The 11086-nt window shown below is 63.0% G+C and overlaps 4 protein-coding genes across 4 annotated transcripts in view, besides 8 other annotated features; all 4 read left to right on the top strand.

The window, feature by feature from the left end:
• Positions 1-95: 95 nt before the first annotated feature.
• Positions 96-131: a sequence feature (A-rich).
• Positions 132-325: 194 nt separating this feature from the next.
• Positions 326-361: a microsatellite.
• A 3-nt stretch (positions 362-364) lies between these two features.
• Tco025E_04052 (putative flagellar/basal body protein) lies at positions 365-1231 on the top strand (the record flags this gene model as incomplete). The annotated part of the gene is made up of 1 exon (XM_029370965.1): positions 365-1231. The coding sequence occupies one exon, from the start codon at positions 365-367 to the stop codon at positions 1229-1231; it is 867 nt and encodes a 288-aa protein (XP_029229025.1).
• Positions 1232-1668: 437 nt separating this feature from the next.
• Positions 1669-1707: a microsatellite.
• A 13-nt stretch (positions 1708-1720) lies between these two features.
• Positions 1721-3871, top strand: Tco025E_04051 (oligopeptidase b; the record flags this gene model as incomplete). Its single annotated transcript, XM_029370964.1, has 1 exon — positions 1721-3871. The coding sequence occupies one exon, from the start codon at positions 1721-1723 to the stop codon at positions 3869-3871; it is 2151 nt and encodes a 716-aa protein (XP_029229024.1).
• A 401-nt stretch (positions 3872-4272) lies between these two features.
• Positions 4273-4297: a microsatellite.
• A 78-nt stretch (positions 4298-4375) lies between these two features.
• Positions 4376-4396: a microsatellite.
• Positions 4397-4538: 142 nt separating this feature from the next.
• Tco025E_04050 (putative thymidine kinase) lies at positions 4539-5339 on the top strand (the record flags this gene model as incomplete). Its single annotated transcript, XM_029370963.1, has 1 exon — positions 4539-5339. One exon carries the CDS (start codon positions 4539-4541, stop codon positions 5337-5339), a length of 801 nt encoding a protein of 266 aa, XP_029229023.1.
• A 195-nt stretch (positions 5340-5534) lies between these two features.
• Positions 5535-5570: a sequence feature (A-rich).
• Positions 5570-5603: a sequence feature (GA-rich).
• A 290-nt stretch (positions 5604-5893) lies between these two features.
• Positions 5894-5922: a microsatellite.
• Positions 5923-5976: 54 nt separating this feature from the next.
• The window catches only part of Tco025E_04049 (uncharacterized protein), a gene marked incomplete at both ends in the record, with an annotated part of 5577 nt that continues 467 nt past the window's right edge, over positions 5977-11086 (top strand). The window contains one exon of the mRNA XM_029370962.1: positions 5977-11086. This exon is cut by the window's right edge and continues 467 nt beyond it. Within this exon, the coding sequence (XP_029229022.1) occupies positions 5977-11086 (5110 nt within the window).

Here is an 11086-nt window from a genome sequence, read left to right as displayed (position 1 = left end):
CGACCGTCCACTGCTGCAGCCCCGTGCGTGGGCTGCGGTGGCAGCCGGGGCTGGTGATGGTGGTGGTGTCATCTATGTACTTACCCTAGTCGTAGTTTTTTTTTGTTTCGTTTTTTTTTTTAATTTTTCTTGCGTGTGTCTTCTTACAAGCAGTGCCCTCCTGTTGCCCCGCATACGCACACGCTTTTCGCACACACTCTCTCTTTCTTCTTGCACCCAACAGAGAATTTATCCCCTTCTTTGCGTATTCCTTAACTTTCATTCGTTGTTCGCTGTTCGTTTTCTTTTTTTTTTCTTTTGCCGTTTTGCTCGTCGTCATTTCCTTCGAGCCTGCCTGCCTGCGTGCGTGCGTGTGTGTGTGTTTATGCGCTCGCCGGGGCACACGCGCTGCGTGCGCAGCTTCGCCGCCCCCCCTGCAACCTCTTCCCCTCTTCCCCTTCTTTTCTCTTCCCCCGCCTCACCCTCGCCGCCGCCGCCGCGGGCACTGGCACTGGCGGCGGGGGCGGCACGCAGCGACGCAGCGATGAGCCTCACGGCGCAGGCCGAGCGCGACCTCTTTGACCGCAACGTGCTGGACTTCGCCTCGTACGAGGAGTACCTCGACCAGCAGGTGACCGCGGAGGACCTCTTCTACCTCGGCAACCAGGAGGCCGCGCGGCAGATCGTGGAGCTTGGCTACAAGGGCAAAGACTTCCTCAGCCGCGAGGAGTTCGAGGCGGCCCGCCTGCTCGCCCTCGAGGGGCCGTCGCGGCGCGAGGAGACGGTGGACGTCATCTGCAGCGCGGGGAAGAAGCTGGACGACGCCCCGCTGCTCAACGCCCTGGCGAAGCGCGAGGAGCTCGTGCGGAATGGGAAGCTGTCGACCATCATTTTCCTCCGCGACATGGTGCGGGGGCAGGAGGTGTCGGCGTACATCGACTACGGCCACCGGCTGAAGACGGAGGACTTCACGGAGTACTTCACAAAGCGCAAGCGGCTCACGCCGCGGCGGACGGACCTGAGCTACTACAACTGGAAGACGCACACGCTCTTCTACAACAACAGCTTCACCTTCCAGGTGCTGGCGGCCAACGAGATGGGGCTGCTCATGAAGCACAAGAGGGATAGAAAGACCATCAACGTCGACCCGCGGGCCCCGACGCCGGGCGACAACAGCAACCGCACCGTCATTCAGACCCCAGAGTACGTGCAGGTCACCATCTACGACCACGTCACGCGACGCAAGAACTAAACAAACAGGCTCGACAAGCACAGCACGTGTGTTGCTGCTGTTGCTGCTTTGGAGGGATGTAGGTGTCAAACTAAGAAGGACGGACGCACATCCACGGAAAGAGAGGTACACATATAATATATATCTCTCTCACTGTGCGCGTCTGTGAAATTCTTTGCACCTGTCAGTTTTTGGCTTGCTGGGGTGCATGTACAGAGTCATCGTTACTGCCGCCATTGGCACGGTGGCCTCCTTCTCCTTCCGCCTGAGTGTGTGGGTGTGGGTGGGTGTGGGTGCCTTCCCTGTGCCTTGCAGCCACCTGCACACAGTGCCGCTCTTCGCGGTCTCTCGCCGTCTGCTCTGCCCAAATACGCCTCTTCCTTCTTCGCCTCTGTGCATGCCATGTTTTGCCGGAGGGAGGACAGGCAAGCAGGGAAGCATACACGGAAGGAAAAAGGATATATTAAAGATATCTATAAATATATATATATATATATTACTGTGGCTGCGATGTCGGCGGAGCGCGGCCCCATAGCTGCGTTTAAGGACCACGAGGTGGTGTTCGGCCACGTTGAGGGCGAGGACCGCGGGAAGGGCGCGATGAACCCGCCACGGCGCCGCAATGACCCACTTTTTTGGCTGCGGGATGATGCTCGCAAGGACCCGGCGGTCATCGACCACCTGAAGCTGGAGCAGGCCTACTTCGAGGAGCGCACGGCGGACATTAAGGACCTCTCCGAGACGCTCTACAAGGAGCACATCTCACACATCCAGGAGACGGACATGTCCGCGCCGTACCCGCACGATGGCTACATTTACTACACCCGAGAGGTGGCGGGGTTGTCGTACAAAATTCACTGCCGCGTCCCGCAGGGCAAGACGCCTGGAAAGAGTGGGGAGGAGCAGGTGCTCCTGGACGAGAACAAGCTGGCCGAGGGGAAGGCGTTTTGCGTGGTGCACACGGTGAAGCCGGCCCCGCCGGACCACGCCCTCGTTGCGTACTCCGTGGACTACAGCGGAAATGAAGTGTACGACGTCCGCTTTGTGCAGGACGCGGTGGCGGATGTGGTGGAGGGGACCAACGGCGAAATTGTGTGGGGCCCGGCTGCCTCTTGCTTCTTCTACACGACGAAGGACGCGGCGCAGCGGGATCACAAGATTTGGCGGCACATCATGGGTCACCCACAGTCGGAGGACGTCTGCCTGTACACCGAGGATGACCCGCTCTTCAGCGCCTTCGTGGGGAAGTCGGGGGACGGGCACACTCTGCTGATCGGCTCCGCCTCCTCGGAGACGACGGAGATGCACCTGTTGGATCTGCGCAAGGGCAACGGTCACACGGCGCTGGAGCTGGTACGTCCGCGTGAAAAGGGCGTGCGCTACGAAGTGGAGCTCCATGGCACGGAGACGCTGGTGATTCTGACGAACAAGGACGATTGCATGAACGGCAAGGTGGTGCTGGCCACGCGGAGTGCGCCGGCGGAGTGGGGCAGCGTCCTTGTGCCGCACAGCGAGGAGGCGTTCATTGAGACGGTGGCCGTCTTTGCGAAGTTTGCCGTCTTCGCCGGCCGCCGCGCGGGGCTGACGCGTGTCTGGACGATGTCGGTGGGCCCTGACGGCTGCTCCTTCGCCGGCGCCGTGCTGCGGGAGGTGGCGTTTGACGACCCCGTCTTTGCCGTCCGCCCCGTCTTCTCCCAGATGAAGGTGTACGACACGGAGACGCTGCGCCTCGCCTACTCCTCCATGACGACCCCCACGACATGGCTCGACCTGCACGTCGCCGCCGGAAGCCGCACGACGGTGAAGGTGCGTGAGGTGGGCGGGGGGTTTAACGGGAAAAACTACGTCTGCCGGCGCCTCTTTGCGACGGCGCCGGACCGGACGAAGATCCCGCTCTCCGTTGTGCACGACGCCAGCCTCGACCTGAGCAAGCCCCACCCCACCATGCTCTACGGCTACGGCTCGTATGGGCTCTGCATGGAGCCGGAGTTCAGCATCAAGTACCTGCCCTACGTGGATCGCGGCATGATCTACGTCGTCGCCCACATCCGTGGTGGGGGGGAGATGGGGCGGGCGTGGTACGAGGTGGGGGCGAAGTACCTCACGAAGCGAAACACCTTTTCCGACTTCATCGCCAGCGCGGAGTACCTGATCGAGAGTGGCCTAACCACCCCCTCGCAGCTGGCGTGTGAGGGGCGTAGCGCGGGTGGGCTGCTGATCGGGGCCGTGCTGAACATGCGACCAGACCTCTTCCAGGTCGCGCTGGCGGGCGTCCCGTTTGTGGATGTCATGACAACGATGTGCGACCCGAGCATTCCCCTCACCACCGGCGAGTGGGAGGAGTGGGGGAACCCGAACGAGTACAAGTTCTTTGACTACATGAACAGCTACAGCCCAATGGACAACGTGCGCGCGCAGGCCTACCCGCACCTCATGATCCAGGCAGGGCTGCACGACCCCCGTGTGGCCTACTGGGAGCCGGCGAAGTGGGCCTCCAAGCTGCGCGCGCTCAAGACGGACACCAACGAGGTGCTGCTCAAGATGGACCTTGACAGTGGGCACTTCTCGGCGAGCGACCGCTACAAGTACTGGCGTGAGATGGCCATCCAGCAGGCCTTCGTGCTCAAGCACCTCAATGCCCGGACGCTGCTCCGGCGCTGAGAGGGGCACGAGGGTGGTGGTGGCGATGGTGGGAGGGATGCTGCTGCTGCTGCAGGCGATGACGATGACCGCACCGCGAGCCGACGGTGGAACGGCGGAAGCGGCACTGCAGAGCACTGCCAGGTTTTGAAACAAAACAAAAATAAAATACATGTACGCCGCACTCCGCACCCAACGAGAAGCGACTGTGTGTAGTGGCGTGAATGCGTCTGTGTGTCTGGGGGAGGGGGAGAACGCAACACGAGGAAGGAAATACTAACAAAAAGAAAAAAAGAAGGAAAACGTGAAGGAATGAAGGGAGTGGGCGCTTAGCGGGTGGGGGGTGCGGCGTTTTTGAGAAAATTGAGGAAAGTGTCACGTGTGCGTGCGCTGACCCCGCCGGGTGAGTGCGAAGAGGGGGGAGAAAGAAAGAAAGAATAAAAAAAAAACAGCGTGTGTGGGTGTCTGTCGAAAGCCGTCTGACGCCGGGCAACGTGGTGTCACTGTTGCTGTTTGCCTCTCGTCTTCTTTCTTTCTTTCTTTCTTCTGTGCTGCAACGCCTCACTCCCCGCAGTTGACGCCCCAGAAGCGGCGCCACAGCCCAGGCGGCAGAAACAAAGAGGGAATAGACCACAACGGGTGGGTCCGCGGCGTGCCCCCCTTCCACGTTGTGTAGGGGCACCACTTCATGGCGGGTAACGGCGGCGAGGGGCGCTGCCGCCAGGACGCGCCTGTGGGGCGACTGGAGCTGATTCTCGGACCGATGTTTGCCGGCAAGACGTCAGCGCTCATTCAGCGCGTCTCGCGATTGCGGTCTGTTGGACGCCGCTGTCTCGTTGTCACACACCGCAGCGACACACGCTACCGCAACGCGGCGAAAGCGAGGCTGCCGGACGGCACGGAGGGCTCTCCGTCCGCTGCCTGCGAGCTGACGACGCATTCGCAACACACACGTTACGCGGCAGACGTTGCCGTGTCCGCACTGTGGGAGCTGCAGCGCGTGGCAGCGTCGGTGAAGGCGGGGGGTAATTGCCGCCGCGTCGGCGGTGCTCCTGACGGCGGCAGCACGACCTCTGAAGCGAGGAGCCGGGAGGACGCTGCTGCTGGCGGTGATGCTGGTGCGTTGGACTGGCGCGAGTACGACGTGATTGCAGTTGACGAGGGGCAGTTCTTTCCGGACCTGTACGACTTCTGCACGGCGGCTGTGGCGCAGGGGAAGTGGGTTTTTGTGGCCTCGCTCGACGGCGACTGTCGCCAGCAGCTCTTTGGTGAGGCGTATCGCCTGCTACCGCAATGTGAGGCGGTGGAGAAGCTCGCCGCGATATGCGCGAGGTGCCGCACCCGAGACGCGTTTTTCACGCGGCGCCGCGTGGAGGCGGAGGAGGTCGTGATGGTCGGCGGCGCAGACCTCTACGAGCCGACGTGTCGGCGTTGTCTGGCGGAGGACCCCGCGGCGGCCAGAGGGGCGGCAAAGCCGGAGGGCCAGTGACGCGGGCACTCAAGAGGCGGCAGCGACGGCGGCGGTGGATGTCCGGCAGGAGGCGCGTGCGAGGAATGCGTGGACGCATCCGGCTGGCCACGTGGCCGGGCCTCTCCTGCCGCCTTCTTGCACGCTTGATGTGTTTTCGTTTTTTCTTCCCTCCAAAGCAGTCACAGTGAACGGCGGCGCGGAATGTAGCACCTCTTCTTTTTATTTATTTATTTTTTTTTATTATTGTTTCCTCCTCCCCTCCTTCCGCTACTCCGCCGCCTCTTGGGTTCCCAACGAGGGGCCCAGTCGTCACAGCCCGTGCCTTTTTTGAGCTCATCTTGTGTTTTGTGCGCGTGCGTGTGGGCGCGTGTGTGGGGGGCGCACACCGAAGCCAAACCGTCCGCTCCCCCAGCGCGCTCAACGCCGTTCCGCCCGCTTCTGCGCTCTTTCCCTGCTCAGTTGTTGCCGTTTGGCTTTGGTGGCGGGCAGCGAAGCAAAAAGCAAAGCAATAGAAAAAAAACACACACACACAGGCGACCAAGCAACCAAGTAATAAAAGAGGCAACGGAGGTAAAACAAAAAAGGAAAAAAGAAAAGAAAAGGAGGGGACGCGAGTGTGGGGTTTTAGCGCCGCGAGGGCAGGGGGTTGGGGGGAATGTCGGTGTTGGACGAATGTAGGCGAAACTTCAAACTAGAGCTGCGACGCCTCGTTGGCCTGCACTTCAGTGCCGCCGCCCCTGCCGACGTGCAGCGGCAGCGCGGGCGCCTGCGGCAGCTGCTCGCTGATGTGCGCAGCGGCGCCATCGCGATGAGTTCCACGGGCTCCCTTCCCGCCGCCGTCACCGCCGCCTCCGTGCCGCTTCCGGGCGCCGAGCACAAACGGCGGCCGGGGAGGGAGCTGGAAAAGCGCGCGGCCGCGACGTCGCGCTCGGCCTCCTCCACCCCGATCAGCCTCACCGTGCCGTCAGCGGGCGCTGCAATGACCGCCACTGGCGCCCCCGAGCGTCGCGCGGGGTCGCCGGCGCATGCGTCCCGCCGTGAGCCCACAGCTGACCTCGACGTCGTTGCGGTGCTCGCCGAGGAGTGCCTTGCGGCGGCGCACTACCTGCAGGCGCGGGGGGCATACGAGGACGCGCTAGACATCTGCCTGGATCCGTTGGAGAAGGACGTGCGAGAGGTGTTGCGCGGGGCTGCTGCGAAGGCTGAGGCAACGCGGCTTGCGGCGCGGGCAAACGCCGCCGGGGGGTTGGAGGCCGAGGGGAGTGAGATGCGCCTGCAAGGGGCGGCCGACGTGCCGGTGCACCGCTTTGGGGTGTCAAAGCCCCCAGCGCATCCCAAGGAGCTTCTCTACCCCTGGCGTCTTTTGGCGCAGTATGACTTGCTGCGGGGCAACTGCCAATTCTACCTGGCCTTCTCCACCGAGACCCCGTTGAGCGATCGCGTGGAGACGATTAGGCTGGCGGCGGACCACATTGAGGCGACGACGTCGCGCCTGCTCGGAATTGCGGCGGTGGACCCCGATGACAGCTACTACATCCTCTTCAACGGCTGCGTCATGGTGTATGAGATGTGCCTCCACTTGATGCGGCGGGCGGGCGAGCGAGCGAGCGAGGCCGTGCCGCACGTCATCCATCACATTGCACTTTGCCTGGAGATATGCGAGTCCGCAACGCTCAAGTTGGCGACAGTACGGTACCTGCCGTGGCGCCTGCGCCTCTACGACTACCTCGCCGCCTGCTATGAGCAGCAGGCCATGTACAGTGAGGCGCTCACTGTGGCGCAGCGGGCGGCACGCAAGGTCCAGGAGTTGGTGGATCTCGAGTTCCTAGACACGGTGCCGCCGCCGCAGGCCACGCAGGACGTCGCGCACCGTGCCATGGACCACGTCCTCCTTAACGTGATGCGGTATGCGTGGTACGTCAACAGCGCGGCGAAGCGCGGCAGCAGCAACGCCGCAACTGCGGTGTCAGGAGGTGCGACGGAGAGCTTGTCCACGTCCAGGCAGCCCCAGTCGGCGGCGGCGGCGGCAGCGGCGGCGAACATCTCGGCGCAGCAGGAAGCGATGATGGAGGGGTTGCCCTCCAGTGGCCTTGAGCTGCTTGATCGCGCCTGGCAGCTGCTGCTCAAGGTGGAGCTGCCGAAGCGACCGGCGTCAGCCGCCGCCGCCGCCGCCCCGCCAAGCGTGACGGGGAAGGAGGGCAAATCCAAGGAGCAGGCGAAGCAGCAGTCGAAGGCGAAGCAGAGGCCGCAGACGCCGCAGGAGGTGGTGGTGAACAAAGACCTCGTGGCGGGGCGGGTGTGGGGGTCGCTGCTGCGCTTCCTGCTCGCGCTGGCAACCGCCCCCCCGCCGCCGCCAGGGCCGGGGAGCCAAGAGACGAGCCCCCGTCACCACTCCGCCCGCACCCTCTCGGCGGCGTCCGTGGCGCCGGTCAAGCAGTTTCGTCAGTGGGCGCTGGAGGCGCTGGAGTTCCTCGCGTACCGCGCGACTGCCACTTACCTGCAGGCGAACCCGGAGGTGCGGCAACAGGGGCCACCTGAGGAGTTTGCAGCTCTTGAGACGTGGTTCCAGCAGCAAGAACAGCAGCGGCAGCAGCAACAGCAACTGGCATCCGCCGCCAACGACGCGGCAATCGGAAAGAAAAATGCGGCATCAAAGCGGCGGCCGAACCGGGTTCCAGTCACAGTTCAGTCAGGCATCCCCGCCGCGGAGGATGAGTCATTCCTTGCCAGTATTACACTAGAACATCTACTGCACAGCCTCTCTGCGTCGACCTTGACGAGGACGAGTGTGTCAGCCGGTGGCGGCGGTGATGCTGAAAAGCTCTTGTCCGCGAAGCAACTCCTCACGGAACCCGTGAATGAGGAGGCCTTGTTGGTGACACTCCTACTCCACCGCGTCCTCTACGAGGGGACGCGGGCGCAACTGTACGCCTGTTTCTGCACCTGCAGTGCCGCGTCCCTGCTGCAGCGCCACGGGGAGCTGGAGGAGGAGGAAGAGGAGGATGCGAAGCAGGGCAAGCACACAAAACGTGTGAGCATCAGAAAAATAGTGCCACCATCCAAGAAGACGCTACAGCTGCGGCTTCTTGACACTGTAGGTGTTGCACTGCGACTACTGCAACGAATGCGGCGCGTGGGTTCAGAGGCGTCAGCGCGTATCGGCGATCTCGCCGCCATTGCGCAGGCGTTGGAGCGACTCACCGAACTCTACGCCGGCCCCGGCGGCATCAGTGTGAATGCTTTCCTGCAGCAAAGCAAGAAGGACACCGTCGTCGCTCCGGCGTTTCCGCCCCCCTCGTCAACCACGCCGATGCTTGGCACCTCCACCGTCCTCTCTAGCAGTTTTGCTGCCATCTATCAGGGAATTATGGAGGAAGGCGCTGGGCTTCTGCAGGAGCGCGTACGCGCCTTTGCGCCATTCTCGCTGCTCTCCGCCTCTGCTCTGACGCCCTCTCCCACCAATACCGCCGTTGGGGCAAACAAAACCGTATCACGTGCTGGTGGTGGGGTGGAGGGGGGGGAGGCAGCAGCAGCAGCAGCAGAGGAGGAGGAGGAGGAGGAATTGGAGGCGACGGACATGTATCATAGGATTGTTTGCGCCTACCTGGGGGCCAAGGTGAACAGTGGCCTCTCCGACGGGGTCAGCGTCGGCCACCTCGTCCTGGCGTATGTGCAGCAGGTGGAGGCGGAGTTTTCGAATCGGCCAAAGGACGCCGGCGGCGGTGGTGACGGGGCCGGCGATGGGGAGGCTGGCACAAAGACAGCGGCGTCGGTCAAGGCAGCCGTCGGCAAGAGCGCCGGGGAGCGTAGCAAACGCTTTCGCGTGTTGGATGGGCCCATGCGTGCACTGCGCAGGAAGTGCAACCGAGCACGCATGGCGCTTGCCTCCCTCCGCATGGCCCTCGGCTGCCTTGCCCCGCCCCCCACACAGCCGCACAAGGAGAAGCGGAGCCCCAAGGAGAGTAGCAGCCACTTGACTGCGTCCACACGTGGCGCCCCCGCGCCGGGCGCAACTGGGGCGCTGGAGAGGGACGAGGAAGTGGCCAGCATCCGTCGGGAGCAGGAGATACGCGACATGCGCACCGAGTTGACTCGTTGGCTGGTACAGCTGCGTTGGACCTCGTCCATCCTTCACCAGCACTGTGCCGCGCTCGAGAAGCACAAGTCGGACATCAAGCTGGTGATGGAGCGGCAGGCCAATACGAAGGTGTACGGGGCCACCACGATGAAGGAGGCCAACGTTCTCGAGTCGCTCCTCCGGACGCAGCCGGAGATGCCGCGGGTGAGCGAGGAGGAGAGGGGGCGGCTGCTGGCCTGGGCCAGAGACGAAGGGGATGAACTTCTTCAAGCCCTCATCCTCATGTGCCTCGCGCCGCATCAGCTGCAGACCAAGGTGCAGCGTGAAATGTTAGAAGGGGCCTTCCATCTGTTGCAGCGCCACGAGAACCGTCGTGGGCAGTTTCACACAACGGGCGCAAGCACAAAGCCGCAGGGCGAGAGCGCCTACTCCGCCTTTATGATCCTGTGCTACGCCGTATCAACGTGCGGAAAACTGGGCTTCAATAGCATGACGGAGCGGGCGAAGGATGTTCTCTACGCGGCCTTTGCGAAAAATGACAAGGAGGGCGGGACGCCTGACGGGCAAAGCATTGAGGTGGACGCCGCGTCCACGGCTGCCGCGACTGAGTCGACGGAGAACCCAGCCTCGATGTTTGTGGTGCGCACCAACGAGGAGGTTCTGGCCGTGTCGTCTACGCTGCAGCTTCAGACGCTTGTCTCCGCACTCTTGTGGATGTCGACGGTGGAGGCGCGTCGCATTCCGTACCACAACTTTGATACGACGGGTCTGTTGCCGTTCGATGGGAAGAGTTTCATGATGCAGGTGCCGTTTGAGCAGCGGTACGGCCTCAAAAAGGTACAGCTGTGGCACATGCGTAGCGCCTACCGAATTCAGTTCGCCATGGATCTTGCATCTCGAGTAAAGGATAGCAGCTTGATGCTGCAGTGCGCCTTTGAGCTGTTTAACACGCTGCTGCCCTCGCTCACGGATGAGAACTACTACCCGTTTTTGCTGCCGCCACTCGCCACACTCTGCGAGGCGCTGATGCGCCAGCCGGTGTCCACCTGGGGTGACGCGCACGTCCAGCGACTGGCGGCCCGCACGCTAGATGCGGTGCTCAAAACCGTCCAGAAGATGTCTGCGGCGGGCCCCGATGTGGAGTCAGCGGTTCGCGATGCCGCAGAGGCGTCGAACGGTGTCACCGGCGGGTTAGCAGTGGTGCCGAGCTCCATTCAAGGGTGGTATGAGCTCTTCCTTCGCCTCTTTGTGCAAGTCTGGGACAACGTCTACAGTCACCCCAACCCGAGGCAGGTTCGCTACCAGGAAAGCCTGCGCCGCGGTGCGAGGCCCGTGCAGCGGGTGTTGCTCCTCGATCAAGGCGGCGTGGAGGAGGGGGCGGCGGCGGCGGAGGCGGCGGCGGAGGCGGGGGTCAACGCCCCGAACCCGCCGACGCCGACGGCTGCAGCGGGCAATCCGGCGGTGCCGAAGTTTCCGGGCGGGGCCTACGCCGTGGCCGACACGGTCCTCGACGACTGCGTCCCCATTGAGTTTCTGGAGTTGCTTGGGGCCATTCTCTTTACCGTGTCCAGGCGGACGGCGTTTCTTACGCATTCGGCCGGCGCACGAACAGAGCAGCGAGGCCCTGAGCGTTCGCGATCGGTGATGTTGGCGGAGTCGTTCAAGGGTGTTCCTGCCTGGCTGCTGG

The sequence above is a fragment of the Trypanosoma conorhini genome, assembly GCF_003719485.1.
Source record: "Trypanosoma conorhini strain 025E chromosome Unknown Tco_14.4_contig_00198, whole genome shotgun sequence".
NCBI classification, from domain to species: domain Eukaryota; phylum Euglenozoa; class Kinetoplastea; order Trypanosomatida; family Trypanosomatidae; genus Trypanosoma; species Trypanosoma conorhini.
The sequence above is the reverse complement of the archived record's forward strand: the minus strand, read 5'-3'. Positions and strand labels throughout refer to the sequence as shown.